Genomic DNA, 14,890 nt, shown 5'->3' with positions numbered 1-14,890 from the left:
AATTTGCATCTTCTATGATTCACTGATTATTTACATACGTTAACGCATAAAACGAAGTTTACATATAATAGTTTACTTTACATACGCGCAGGATGTGTAGATTATTTATATTTCACGCGATAAACATCCATACCTGATATAAATAACATTAGTTAAATTGAATTGCAAATTTGAGATCGCGCATGCAAGATATTGCAATGTTAAATCAAGTGCAATCCCACTGCTTTTCCCCGTGATTCCCGGGGCACATTCCTGCAGTCGGAAATAAATAATTCCGAGGGCAATACGTCGTGTGTGTTTGCGAAACCGTACGATCGCCGAAATCTTACTCATGTCCCGGGCTCGCGCTTTAAATTACGACCAGGAAGATAGTCGCCGCGTTCATCTCCTCCTCGCACCGTTCTTTCTCTCTTCTCCTGCAGCTGGATCCTTTGTTTCAGATCCATCCCGGCTCTCGTCCTTCCCTAGACGCGCGACACGTGCGTCTCTCCCTCCCTTCGCCGGACTGGAAATGAGAAACGCCGAGGGCGAGGCTCGTTTCGCCGCCTTTGGACGAACAGAAAACGCGAGGATCGAAGGAATTCGGCCAGTTGAGATAGATTCTCTCGCAGGCTTTTCGAAAATACAAGGATACTCGAGAGCGAGAGACTCCAAACGTCGGCAATTTAATTCTTCCACTGTTCAAAAAGAAACTGCTCAATAACGAATCTCAAGCAAGCAGTTTTTATCGTCGTCTTGTACACACATACGTTTTGTCATATATTATATTTGTTATTTCCTAAGTGTGATAATTTTTTAAAATTCATAAAGTTCTTTAATCATTATTACGATGCAAGAAATTTTCTTGATGATCCAAAACATAAATAATGTGTTAATAAAATTACGTAGATGATAACAATTACATATCAAATCTGAAAATATTGTTAAAACGATTAAGCTATACGTGTTAAAAATAATAATCAATTTACCATACCTTAAATATGAGTAATTATTCGTTAAAATGACGACAGTGGATTAAGGAATAATATATAATGTAACAATACAGCTATTTAAAGTCACGATGAAAAAATGAAATCTATTTTAGTCCTCCGAATCATATTCGCGTTTTTGTTTATCGTTGAATTGGCAGTCGGTCTCAATACTTGTCAAATGTACTTGGCATTCCAAGCGCCTGTACTCGTCGCACCTTGCATTTTGATTTGAGGGGAAAATAGGGTCTGTAACGAGTACCGGTCGTCAATGGGCGGACTACGCCGTTCGCATAGCAATTCACGTTTTCGAAACGGAACTTTCTACCGCGTTTCGCGACGAAAGTCGCGTTCGCGTTCTCCGGACAGAGCCGCGAAAAGTTTCGCTAGATTCGCGGGCGAAAAGAGGAAGAGGTCAACGAAAGTGATCTCTTTCTCTCTCTCTTTCTCTCTTTCAACTTCCGTGGCGATCGCTTATTCCTATTCCCGTCGCGTTTGTGTCCGACGAAAGCGATACCGTAAACACATTCCCCGCTTCACGGCGAGCGGTCGGAATCTGCTTATTCACGAAGTTAACAGTCACGACGACGGAGCGGATGACCTTACCGCTTTTCACTAAAAAAACCCGTGATGTAACCCACCCGCGGCGCATAGAAAGTGCCGAAAAGTGTCTCGGGCGACAACGCGACGTATGCGACGCGACGCAGTTTTACGCCGTCTCCCCTTTGTAGTCTTTATGGCTTTGGTCTCCCGCGGAACATTTACTGCGTCGCGCCGCATCGCATCGATCACACGCAGGGAGAGAAAGAGAAGGATCGTCCAGCTTCGAGGGAGGACTCGAATCGCGCAAAAAACGCGAGTACCGTGCGTGCGGAGTGTAAAAGGATCGCGCGCGCGCCCGCTCGCGCACACATACGCATTTGCCGGCGTTTACGAGCACCGCAATGCCGTAATAATAACAACGAGCCGCGTCCGTGCGCTCCATCGCCTACTAATCCAAATCTCGAGACCCGCGTCACCCGCGGATGAGCGGTTCCACCTGCGTTGATGTACGCGCGCGGTGGATTAGTCACGCGCGGCCTCCGAGAGTGCGCGAGTCGAAATAGAACGCTTAGTCAGACGTCACCAGGAAACTGCACTCCTGGGGAGGGGGAGTCACGCCGCGGTCGCAGCCGCAGCCTTACTTTGTTACGCTTTACACGCCTGTGTTCGGCATCTCTGCTATCCGCGCGGATCTGCGCCGTGAGATCGCCCGAGATTGTATCGGGCAGGTTTGAAATGCTTCAAGCCTGAGGGAACGCCTCTCTAAATGTCGTGGAATGGAAAACCGTTCGAAAATCGCACGAGTTGAATTTTTCACTCGGAAGAGTTTCACTCTACGGGACGCAAAGGGAGAATGTAAATGTCTTTCGATAATAACAATGATCTGCGCAGGCGTGTTTATGAGATAGAATTGTGAGGAAAAAAAATTTAATTTTATAGAATATTTCCTGTTAATTTATTATCGTGATAAGGGAAATGACGTAATTCTTTTGCAAAATTATTGTATTCTAGTTTTTATATCAAATTCTTTGGATACACAGGGGTAAAAGGAAGTTAAAGAAATTACACTTATAAATTTTAAATTGGGGATGTTGCAGAAAACCATTCTTATATAAACTAAACACTTGATACGTTTTTTAAAAATTTACACGGTATATTTATTAAGTCTTTCATTAAACCTAAAATTTTGTTTTGTAGGAATAATTGTTATTTGTTTTTGTATATTTCTGTGTGCATATTTATTTGTCGAGTCACTGTTATTTAAAAAAAAAATTTTACAACAGTTCTTTTAATAGAAAATGATTGCCTTTCCGCGCGTGAGGTACGATTAAAAATTTGCAAAGATATAGTACAGACCTCATGTTAACGACGTGGTAGCGGCTGCCGCATGCCACGACGGCTGGCGTGTGTAGGAGCTAGTTTCAGATCCCAGATCTTAAAAGGGAAGCGCACCTGGATCGCTCGAGATGTTTATTTGTACCAGCTTCGATCGCCCAGCGCCGATCTCGGCGCTCGATGCACGCTTTAAGCTTCGACCGACTTTGCCTATAGAGACCTCCAATGCAAATCGCATCTTGGAATCCAGCGCCCGAAGACTTAAAGTATCAATTAGACGGCGTACAAAGCTATGCCCGATGCCTAGAGGTACTTAATCATACCAAACAATAAATCGATGATGTGACTGTATGAATAAATCAAAGGGAATTAAGTAAGAATACCTGTATAAACCAAATGAAGATTAATGACACGCAAGTCAATGTATTACATCATTTTTTTCAGCAAACGCGCTGAAATATAATTGCTTAAGCATAATTTACACGGAGCGGCTTTTATTCATTTCTTAACAAGCGTCTTAATTTGTTAGCAAATTTACTGATAAAACGCTGATTTTTTATTCGCTACAGCGTCTACAATTTTAAGGTCGCGGCGTCTATTAATCGCTGAACATCTTCAATTTTATCGCTCTTGTCAAACGAATGGTACCATTGTAAAAAATCGCTCCGCCACAACCAAACGATTTTTGACTTTATTGTTAATGTCTTTTATCGCCAGTTTTTGATTGACAAAATTCGCTCTGTGCTAAACTATTTACACGTTGTTGATAAGCAAATGAAGTCGCTAACATTTGTCATGGCGTCACAGAATAATATAACTCGAGCCGCTATTGTCGAGCGAAAAAATTTTAATTTTATACTAACTAGTCGTGAATTAGTCATTTTTTTATTTTGTAATTCTAATCTTAATGTTTCGTTCATTGAAAAAATGTGCTCATCAAAGGATTAATATAAAAAGACAAGAGCCTTAAAAAATGTTTTCTTTCACAAAAAATATTTCCAGGAATATGCGTATTATTGCATAGAAAAATAAAAATTATTATTACATTAAAGATTAAACTTATCTAAAAAAGCGACGAGCTGGCGATAAAAGACACCAGCGACAAGCGTTAAAAGTTGCTCTGTGTAAATAACGCTTTAAGATGCAATATAAATATATATATAATAATACACCTTGACAAACTATATTTTGCTTAGAGATATTAAAGTAAAACATTAAAGTAAGAAAGAGGTAAAAGTGCGGAAACTAATGTAAACCAAGTTTCTTCTTGGCAATGTAAAAAATGCTGAAATAATAAATTTCTATTTTACAATAACATCTTGGTTTTTCTTCCACAATATTCCACCCGTACAAATCAATTCGTTCCAATGATCTGTTTGCAACTAGAAAAAGACAGTTAAGTTAAATAGTTTATAAATAAGTTAAGCTACATCGGCGCAACCGAAGAGAGAGAGATATTAATTCCCTCAACCGCTATTATTGTTAAATAATAATGGTAATAGAAACAGACTGTGTTCAGCCAGCTTCAGCCAGTTGTTATTCACCGAGCGTTTCTGTCCACAACGCTTGAATACCATCTCTTGATTCAATATTCGAATCAGACGTAATCGACGAGTCCTTGAACAGCGCGTGGGTCGATAGATTATATTGACGAAGGGGAAGCGCGAGACGGCGCGTATAATACCTTCTCGTCGCGAACACACGTACCGTACATACATTCGCCTCGCTCGCACGTGCAAAAGCGCGCCTTTACGAGCCACTGTCGTCGCTCGCCCAGCACGCGGTGCAATCGCGCTGATACACCGCCTTCGAGAACTAGATGCGAGACGAGCGAGCGCCGTGAATTCACGCGTCCCGTAAGCCAGGCGCATTGTTGCGACGACGATTGCACGTGGCGTCCGTTCGCGTGTGACGCCGCCGGGGCCCTTGTTCGCTTTCTCTCTATTCTTGCCTCTTTTCATTTCTATCTACGTATGATTTATGCGACATCGCGTCGTGTCGTTTCGCGTACTTAAAAAAAGGCATATCCCCCTCCATGTGCGCGCGTGTAAGGGCAACGGACGATCCCGCGAGACGCGCGAGTAAAGTGCAGGAAAATGTCCAACTCAAAGTCGGTATCAAGCCAAATTGATTTAATCATTGCTTAACCAGATTGCAACCGGTTAATCGATAATTAACGGGAGAAAGTGCAGCCAAGAAATTCGTTTGCGTGGGCAATCGAAGTGAGCAGAAAATGCCAGTTACGTGAGCGCCCGTCGGCCGGCCGGCGGTTTCATCAACGTCGGTTTAACTTTAATTGTAAGTGTCCGCTCCTCGCCTACCGCTAATTCTAGTTCCGCGAAGAAGCGGAGGAGGATTCAGGCCTGAAATGAAGTTTACAGTTACGGCCAACACACCGGTGCAGGTATTAAGGAATGAGAGAAGGACGCCGGGCGGCCCTCGATCGGGACTCCACGACACCCACCGAATTTATGTCTGTGAACTCCGATGAACTCCTGAACCCTCGTCGTTTCGACTCCTCGGAGCGACAATGACGAAAGAATGGCATCCCCGGCCGTTCGCGCTCCGACGTGTCGCGCACACGTGTGTGTACGTATGTAATACACGTGTGGAACGATCGCTAACGATTACGGGGTTACGGGACTTTAGGACATCGGATATCGGTGTCGCTTAATTCTTTTCAGTTTCGAATTTCGGAGCCTGCGGACACGAGCGTTGGGTATTGCGCGATATGAAATATCTACGTGTCAAGCGAACACACACGAATTCTGAAATATCTAATAATAGCTCACGTCGAAAAATCCTACAAGATGTGAGATACACAAATGTGTATTCTTCTTTATACTTCCTATTAAGCTCAGTCTTGTATTAGTCACTTTGGGTTTATAGCGTTATTCGAATCCTCGGATGTCGAAATCTTTCGGTGTTACAAGCATCTTGAGGTAGAAGAAAAAAAAAAAAAGGCTAGCAGAGCGTGGTTTCGATCCACGGACCTCTGGGTTATGGGCCCAGCACGCTTCCACTGCGCCACTCTGCTTGTCGGTCACAGCCCTCTAAAGGGCGAACAAGTAGAAGGGTAGTTCCAGGGGGAGAGAGTTCCGGTTTCAAGCCTTGGCTGTAAAAACTTTTGCAATAAGTTCTTTACAGGTTTTCTCAGGTGCTTGTAGCATCAGTATTAATTTGACAATTCAATTTGTGACAATTATTTCTAACTTTAGTTTTACGATTGTGTTTCAAAGCCGACGGTATTCGGAGTGAAGTTTATAAAACTGATGTTATATTTGAGATAACACGTAAACAATAATATTAATGAAGCACCACGATTCAGCCTTAATTATAGTAATTTTTTATTTATTTATACGTTTACATTTAAGTGACCTAGTTCAAAATACGATTGAGTGTAGAGGGTAGTTTTAATCCGCTACTAACCAAACATTTTATTGGAATAAGTTAAATTTTATTTTATTAATTGCAACATTTGATACAATAATAATATTCATAATTACGATATCAAAAGCAATTAATTTTTTTAAATTTTTTAAAATATATTCTTTATGAGCGTTTTGTTATTACCTACTTTTTAGGAAGCTCTATACGATTAGCAGAGTGGCGCAGTGGAAGCGTGCTGGGCCCATAACCCAGAGGTCCGTGGATCGAAACCACGCTCTGCTAAATTTTTTTTTCTCTATGTTAAAATAGATATTTGCAAGGAAATTTAATGCACTGTTAAAAGAACAGCTCACCATTTAAAAAATAATAATTTCTACCGTTAGAAAACATTTTCTTTAATTCTGTGTTTTATAACCATAATTCCAAAGAGAGATTATCTGTAATCTCAAATATTCTTTATATTACAATATCTTTTATCATTATATTTACCACATATTGAAACTTTATAATCTTACATGTTTAATTTAATCACAATTACAATAATAATTCCAAAATCTTAATCATAAATTTGGTTTATACAAACACTTACATGTCAATAGTGAAATTATATATAAATTTTAGGATTAAAGATTAGTGAAATTATTTTTGTGATATATACGGGGACATTTTCTAATATTAGAGAAACATGAGTATACAAATCGGCGACGATGTTGAGACTAACCTCCTGCTGCAGAATTATGCGTGCGGATTTATACTCTCAATTCTGCGACTTTGAAGTCATTCGCCTGGCAAGGCGACTAAAAACATCGTTCTTTACCGGACATTTGAAACGAAACAAGGACGGTTTAGCGGGTGGTTGAAATTCATCTCGTAATGTTAAGTAGGACTCTTACTTATTAATATTCCATCGCCATCATCTTAAATGCCAAAAGAAATCGATAAACTATGCGCCGCTTTGATATTTAACGCTTTGGTGAAATGTTAAATAATATTTTGACATCTGAATTACCTGCTATTTACAAGAGTTATCAGAAAACACTCGTAACCCAAGCATAACAAAAAGATGACGTTTAAAGGCACGTTCTGAAGAACGTTTGAAAAGAATGGCATTCTTACCAGACGTTTACTTTGCGGGGTACGCTGTTCCTATCATAGCTTATTTGCACTTGTTTTTATTCCATCCAGTGAGATGAGTATTTTAAAACGCAGATTCTACAGCTTTTAGCTTCGCCTTTTTTTTGTTTCGTTTGTTTTCCTTTTTATATTAAAAATCAAACTCACGAGATTTATACTTAGCAGTATATTATACACATACAATATAATTTTATACAATATAAAATTGTTTTAATTCTTATGTTGATTGAAAAACTCGGGGAAAATTGATATAATTCATAAATACATAAAGAAAAAACACGCAGAACTTTTATGGAGACTGAATGTCTTTTCTTCTACCGAGCTGCTGTCTCGCTAGGAATTTGCCGTTATATTAAGTGCATTATAAAAATTATGTGCTTTTAACTACAGACACGCAAATCAAATTGATATAAGAATATTTTCATTCCGATATTAGGGGCATTATTTTATTTTAATACGTTACATGTAATGTGTCTTTCAAAAATTAAGATTCAAGGATAAAAAAGCAACAAGATTTTATTTCTTATTTAATTTAGAATAGATCGTGTTCGGATTTTATTTTGAAAAGCATTAACATATTATTTTATATTGAGGAAATATTAAAAGATGTTGAAAAGATGGCATTTGTGTGGTCGAATTTTCTCTTCACGGGTGATGATAAATTTCTTAAGGAATTTGCAACAATGTATACAGGTAACAAAGAAGAAGGTAGACGGCTTTTGATGTACACCGTGTATATTCTGTACCGACAATCACCCGCTATTTACTCGGGTCGTTTGCTGAAAGCTACACCCGCACGTGTTTCGTGGTTAGTAACGGCGACTTACGATACATCCGGAATGTGTGGTCGAGGACATTGTATTGCCGAGAAGGCTACTCACGGGCTTATTAACATTCCACGGCGCCGACATATCGGCAATTTTGTCGTTGCACGATCTTTCTACCGCGCTTATCGAGCGATCAAGTTATGTCAATTGACGTCTTCTCGCGTGATTTTCAGCAATTTTGCGGAAGGAGAAAAGATTACATATAAAAGTAAACTCAATAAATTGAAAATAGTAAATGTTTTACAACGTTTCGCTGTGTTCTTACATTTAGCGTTAAATCACATTACATCTGATTCTCTTAATGGAAAGGTAATAGATAAGTGATTTTTATGTGAAATAAATGATACTGATAATCTCGTGATGATCGTGTTTAAATATGTGACGTGTAAACTGGAATCTTTACAAGATCCTTATCTGATCTGTTGTTCCGTGTATGCTTATCAATGCGTAAAGTGCAAAATGCGGTCTCTGTATCGGTAAGATAACACCAGATGTTGACGTAAGAGTTGAAAATCGAGTGTCGGAGCCGCGCGGAGATTATCTCACGAGGAGGCAGTACGAACTAAAACTAATTTCCTGTCGCGGTATCGTGACGTGTCGCCGACTTGTGGCGGCCGTTATGTAAACTTTTCATAGTTACATAAGAACGTAACGCTGCATAATTTTTTTCTTTCAAGCCCGCCGTATAACTTTGATCGATTCGGCTAAACATACGGCATTTCGATTTAACCGAGCAGTTAGACGCGTGCCATAATCGTCTGCACGATGATGATTACATAAAGGTGGCAAGTAAAACGTTTTTCGCACGTGATATTTACCTTACGACCGCTCGATATTACGTGCAAGAGAGCAGAATCAAGTTTTAGTCGCGTGATACGATTATCGAACGTTTGGCTTGATTTGCTCATTAAGTTATCGTTACAACGATATATTATTACAGCATTCCTTAGAGGTCGGAAGCAAAATAAATAATGTAATTAATTATCGTTTAACTTTTTACTTAGCCGCTTAGTCATTACTTTAAACCATAATTTAAATGTTAAATTTATTAAATTATATTAAAGTAGGGCGTCAATTAATCTACCTCTTGTACGTGAAGACATAATATGCGATAAAAGAGATGAATAAACCAACATTCGAGGTTGACCATGGTAACTGAAGACGCACCGCAACGTCCGGGTTCCTACACTAAGGTTGTCTATAGTATCCAACGTCGTTCGTTCGCGATGATCTATTTTCTACAGCCCATCGATCGGAATTCATTTCATACCCGGAAGAACGGATTCTTGATTCTCCCGATATCGAACCGTTATAGATACATTTTAATAGCGGTTAACATATGTGGTAGCACAGTGAAAAATATTACTCATTGGATTTCTACGGGTTTACGTTACGGACTGACTATTTATTGGCTACTTATGCATTCCCATCAACCGTAAGATGAAAGACATTACGTGCAAAATATATACGCACAATTATAAAAATATATAATAGATCGAGAATATGTGAAATAAGTTTAGTGCAGCCCGAGTGAAATTTTTTCTCAGAATTCTTATACAAATTGGAACACTTTCAGAAACTGCAAAATCTTTTTTTTAATGTTTCATATAAATTGTGAAATATTCTAAAATTTTACGTTTCATAATTTTTAGAAAATATTTTAAACTTTTTCAGATTTTGCAAAATTTATCAAAAATTAATGAGAAATCTTTGAAATCTTAGAATATTTTAAAGTTTTTAGTAGTATTACTAAAAGTGTGTTTACAGATTTCAAAGAAAGATAAAACGCAACTATTTTTCTCTCTTAACATAATACCTTGGTATTACAAAATTAATATTTAAAGCTTAAACGCATGGATAAATTTCAACGAGACAAAAAAAATTCACTGCAACCGTGCATGCCTGTCGCAATTCTGAAAATTCGCGAGTCGAAGTAGTCACAATTGAAGGCGTAACTGTAATATCACGCGGTACGTAATTACACAATAATAAAAGAAAAAAACGATTGAAAATGATGATGATGATGATGATGATGACAGCACCGGCAGCAGCCACAACAACGTCGCGCTGATTGCTAAGGTCCTTCGCGTTGCCCGCGGGGCGGTGCACGCAAGCCCGACGAATTAGCCGATAGAGCGGGCAGCGGGCGTAATGATCGCCGGCACATAAATTTAGCAAGGAGACGAGGCGAGAGACGAAATGCCGGGCGAATAATCCAAACGTGATGAATGCTGGTCAGCTTTACTTTGGAACGGATCCACGCGAGCGCGAGCTCGGCGCTCCTCCGGCTCTCGCATCTCTCCGAGAGGAGGATCACGGCGAGCTTTTCGGATCTCTCTCTCGTAGGCAGCCCGACACGCACCGTCAAGCTCGCCGACGAAATTCTCTAACGCTTTTCGACGTTTGACATATTCGCCCACACGCACCTGCTGACTCTCCCTCAAATCTCTGAACCGCGCGCCTCGTTTCCGCTTCGTTGCGCGGCATCCGTCCCCGCCCGGTTTTTTTTAATTCCTCCCCGTTGACAAATGTTCACCCGCCTTACTTGAGATCGCCGGATAGAGCACACGGACTTTTTCAAATGACGCTTAATCGCTTGGTAATCGATGTTTTCATCGGCGTTTAATTTTCGATAAACGTCGTTCCGTCATTTTATCTCGATATTAAGGTATTTTAAAGATTTGTATGCACTGTAACCTTTTTTTTTTTGGGGTACGTTTATCGCTCGACGTCCCTTTGTCCGTTATCTTTACCGCCGATGCGAGATAATTGTGCTCGACGATGGACGACAGACAGAAGAGATCACGAGCGCAATCGAACGGCACAGGTAGGTATATTTTACCTTCCACGCGACGTGCCAGAGAGGCGTTTGGCTAATAAAATCATAACTTCGCAGCGTAGGACCCGCGTACAAAGGGGCTTTGAGCGCCATCAACTGATCGTCTGTGTGCAAATGCACCTTTAAGTATTTATAGCGCACGTGACGTGTGTATCTGACCGCGACGGAAGGATTTATCGCGCTGCCGAAAGCAGCGTCAACTATTCCGCGAGATAAACAGGCTCGTTGTTTCCCGCCGATCTTTTACAGTGAAAATACAAGCCGGAGGCTGGAACGGCGAACGCCAGCGGCATACGGGCCCGCTGGGAATTATTAGCTTGTCAAGAAATTAATGTTACTCCGCGAAATCGCCACGCACCGCTTTCACTTACGCGCCATACAGCACACGCCGGCTCTGGAATGCCGGGGATGAATAATTCCCTGTGATTTTCTGCGGGTAGCATTGTAATGCTAAAAGTAGGTGTTGCACCTGACAGCGGATCGGATCCATTTTTCCCTCCTCCTCTCTCCCCTCTCCCTCCCCAACCGGGTTTCATGATACAAGACGAATTACGCGTTTCTCCTTGACTTGAGTCAGCGGCCTCTATCAATTGCTAAATTGATACCGTAGGATTCGCTTCACCGCGAGTATAATTGGATCCTTCGTCTCTCTCTACCTCAACCAGAGATAATTTTCGCAGTTTAAAAGTACTAGTAGTATCTACTTATCCTACTTACTTTGAATTTTCAGGTAAAACAAAAGTTGATTCGGGGCTGCTTGGGTCACAATTGAACCGACCTACGTTTGGACTCGTGGATCTTCCTCGGATAATTTTATAATCTCAAGTATATAATTTTCACCGCCACGTGAATCGCCACGTCTTACGAGGGACAACGAGAAAGGTTTATTTGAAATTGCAAAGCGATGGAGAGGGACAGTTACACTTTACTAGAAACTTTGATAGAAGCTCAAGGAAGGTTAGCGTTGAGATTATTGGATTCTTTTACTACGGATGAATTTTTATGTGCACGCGTTTCATCAAGCGGACTCTTTGTTAATGTTCCACACAATTTTATGCGATTGCAAGGGGCGCATTCCCGACCGACTTGTTAGCCGCCGGTTTTACGCGCTACTTTCTGCAAGTCGCCCGTAATACGCCACATGGTAAAGAAATCAAATACCTTCGTACGCGTCGTTTCGTAAATATTAATAAAGGTTACTAGCAGGACTTTAACCGAGACTCGCCGAGTCTTTTTAGAACTGGAAAGAGGCGGGAGGTTGGTTAAGTCCCAGTTAGCTTTAACGAATCTTTATGGGAATGGCCCTACGGGATGATTGCGGGAGGGATGATAGCTGGCACTGGAGGCTAGCCCTGCGGAGATCGCGCGATAAATTCTTGCTCGCGGGCATCGTACGGAGAGGAGATGGGAGCAAGAGGGAGAGAAAAAAAAGAGAGAGGGAGGAGAAACCGGCACGCTAACTTACTCACTTCGCAGCCCGCATTTTCCGCGACATCGGATGGCGAGCCGGACAGAAACGGCCGTAAAATCTCTACCACTCTAGCGAACGAGGCTCTTTCTCTGTCACTCCCTGGGCATCCCGGAGATATTAGCGCTGTACCAGCGGCGATCATACCCGGCGAGGTACAAACCGCACCGTCGCTGCATCGCGACCATATTTCTTTCTCTCAACGAGCGGCGGCCGCGCGCGCGGGTGCCCGCTATTTGGAGTCGCTATTCGGAGGCGCCCAATATGTCGTACCGGCACGAGAATTGGTCGCCATTCGGCCGGTTATTTGGGGACAGAGAGAGGCACTATCACGAATATAAACATCCAACGACCGCGATCCTTATGGTGGTACGGAGTTAGCAGGCAACTCCGCCCGGTTGCCAAGAATCTCACGTCCCTACAGCATCCGCCTTGCCGCAGTGCCAAGAGAACGTATTCTGTTTCTTCGTCTTGCTCGCGCTTACCGTCTCTCTCTCACTCTCTCTCTCTCCCTCCCTCCCTCTCTCTCTTTCTCCGCCTCTTGCTCGATCCTCTTGCAGTCTTGAGTTTTGCTCGCCATCTCGCTCTCTTTCTCTTGGTAGAAGAGGTTCCATCTTGACCTGGACTAGGGCACGCTGGTAAGCATTTTTTCTCGGACACCCGTTGCTGCGCTCGATCGGTGATCCCTAGGCCAGAAAACATGGAACGAGGGATTAGTACAGCACGCAGCTGATACACCTTCTCTGTCTATCTACCTCTCTGCCGCGCCGCTCGCTCTCGCGTGGAAAATACGCGCGGTAGGATAGGGAGAGAGGTGCAACGACCAGCGACAACGTCGTCGACGCCGTGTCCATTCTCAATGATGGAATGGCGTGATGCATCAACATGATATTCGAAATTGTCGCAATTCGTATCGCCTAATGGCGCTCACCCGGTTATTTTCGTCAGCGTTTGAGTGATGAATTGATGTCGCCCGACATTGTGCTCCTAGCAGTGTTTCTCTTGTTAGTCATAATCATAATGAATTCTCCGTGTAGCCAAGAAAAGATATATATCTAATAAAAATACATAGCCTTCTACTTACGACTGAGTTATGTTTCGAGCCTTCGGTTGTAAATCGAATTGATCGTAAGTCGAATAGCATTTATATATTTTACATATAATAAGTTAAACATTTATGTAAAATAATTATTTTATTAGAAAGATCTTTATTTAGGAAATGATAAAATTAATTTTTTTAAATTCTAATATTTTTTAATGTAATATTTGACATTATAAAACTAATATTTAATATGAATCATTATGATATTGTTTCGTTATAATCTACTAGTTCATTTTTAGTCGATAGGATCCTGATCGTAAGTAAATGGATACCTATATATAAAGTAATTCTCAATAGGATCACTTAGTTTCGTTCCGTCAAAGACAAATACGAAAAGGATTAACGAAGAAAGGAAATTTATTATTATACAAGCTTCTAAGTTTAACAGCGCAAAGTTTTTTGGGCTCAAAATGATTCCAATTGACAGCATGAATTATCTTAATGATTTGATCATTTTGATGCGACACGATCGAACAGATCGATAAATGTCGAGCGTCGTATTGTTCGAAAGCATTCCGTTCACGCAATTTTGCCGCAAGGTCCGCGGTATCTCCTTGTAAATCTAGTTTAAGTGTCTACTTTACATAATTAGAGTTGTTTGTGAATGCCGCGCGATTTTCCTCTTACAATACACGCGCGATTCCATCGCGGATATTACAAACGTCGATTGGAGCCACTTTGAATGGTTTGATTTACGTGAGGAAAAGACCGGCCATTAAATTTATTATTGGCCGTCACGAATACACGTTGCGAAAACGGTGTAATAAAATCTACGTACGCTCGCAAAATATCTAAGCGAAGACAATGAAATTAAAAATTCATAAGCTACAGTACAGCTGTAACTATAAGCTTGCAAATCCATTTTCACGCTTGTAATTTACACTACACTTGTAACGAAATATACAACGGTGTCATTAAACAGAATGTTTATTTTATTTAATTAATTGCCAGTTTTTTGTTTAGGTCTCTTTTCCTCCAGCAAATTATATACTTTCAGGAGTTTCCCAAATTTATAGCATAATAAATACTATAGTAATTATATTATAGAATTTAATTATTATTGTTATCATGGAACATGACTCGTTTACACATTAAAGACAGTTAAATAATGCATTAAGTAAATGTTTCGACAGCACAGTGCTTTCGCTGATTTCATTCAGCACGTTTGCTACGAAGAGAACAAATGCAAATCACGCTTAAGTTTGTTCGATAGAGCTATTATATGATTTTTGCTTTTCCTGCAATAATTCGTATTTGATTAATAGCTAATAATTTACTGCATAG

General features: G+C 40.8%; 1 protein-coding gene, 1 long non-coding RNA gene and 2 other non-coding genes across 4 annotated transcripts in view; 2 read left to right on the top strand and 2 right to left on the bottom strand.

Moving 5' to 3' along the window:
- The first annotated feature begins 951 nt into the window (after window positions 1-951).
- LOC118645300 lies at window positions 952-5,808 on the top strand. Its single transcript, XR_004963053.1, has 2 exons — window positions 952-5,144; window positions 5,221-5,808. It is a non-coding gene; the product is annotated as an uncharacterized LOC118645300 (long non-coding RNA).
- A 3-nt stretch (window positions 5,809-5,811) lies between these two features.
- Trnam-cau lies at window positions 5,812-5,883 on the bottom strand. The gene has a single exon. It is a non-coding gene; the product is annotated as a tRNA-Met (tRNA).
- A 563-nt stretch (window positions 5,884-6,446) lies between these two features.
- Window positions 6,447-6,518, top strand: Trnam-cau. Its single transcript has one exon. It is a non-coding gene; the product is annotated as a tRNA-Met (tRNA).
- Window positions 6,519-6,618: 100 nt separating this feature from the next.
- Window positions 6,619-14,890, bottom strand: part of LOC105834479 (relaxin receptor 1) — a 39,485-nt gene continuing 31,213 nt past the window's right edge. The window contains exon 22 of the mRNA XM_036285803.1: window positions 6,619-13,190. Coding sequence (XP_036141696.1) covers window positions 13,130-13,190 — 61 coding nt within the window. The 3' untranslated portion in view covers window positions 6,619-13,129. The remainder of the gene's footprint in view (window positions 13,191-14,890) is intronic.

The sequence above is a fragment of the Monomorium pharaonis genome, chromosome 4, assembly GCF_013373865.1.
Source record: "Monomorium pharaonis isolate MP-MQ-018 chromosome 4, ASM1337386v2, whole genome shotgun sequence".
In the NCBI taxonomy this organism is placed as follows: Eukaryota; Metazoa; Arthropoda; class Insecta; order Hymenoptera; family Formicidae; genus Monomorium; species Monomorium pharaonis.
The sequence above is the reverse complement of the archived record's forward strand: the minus strand, read 5'-3'. Positions and strand labels throughout refer to the sequence as shown.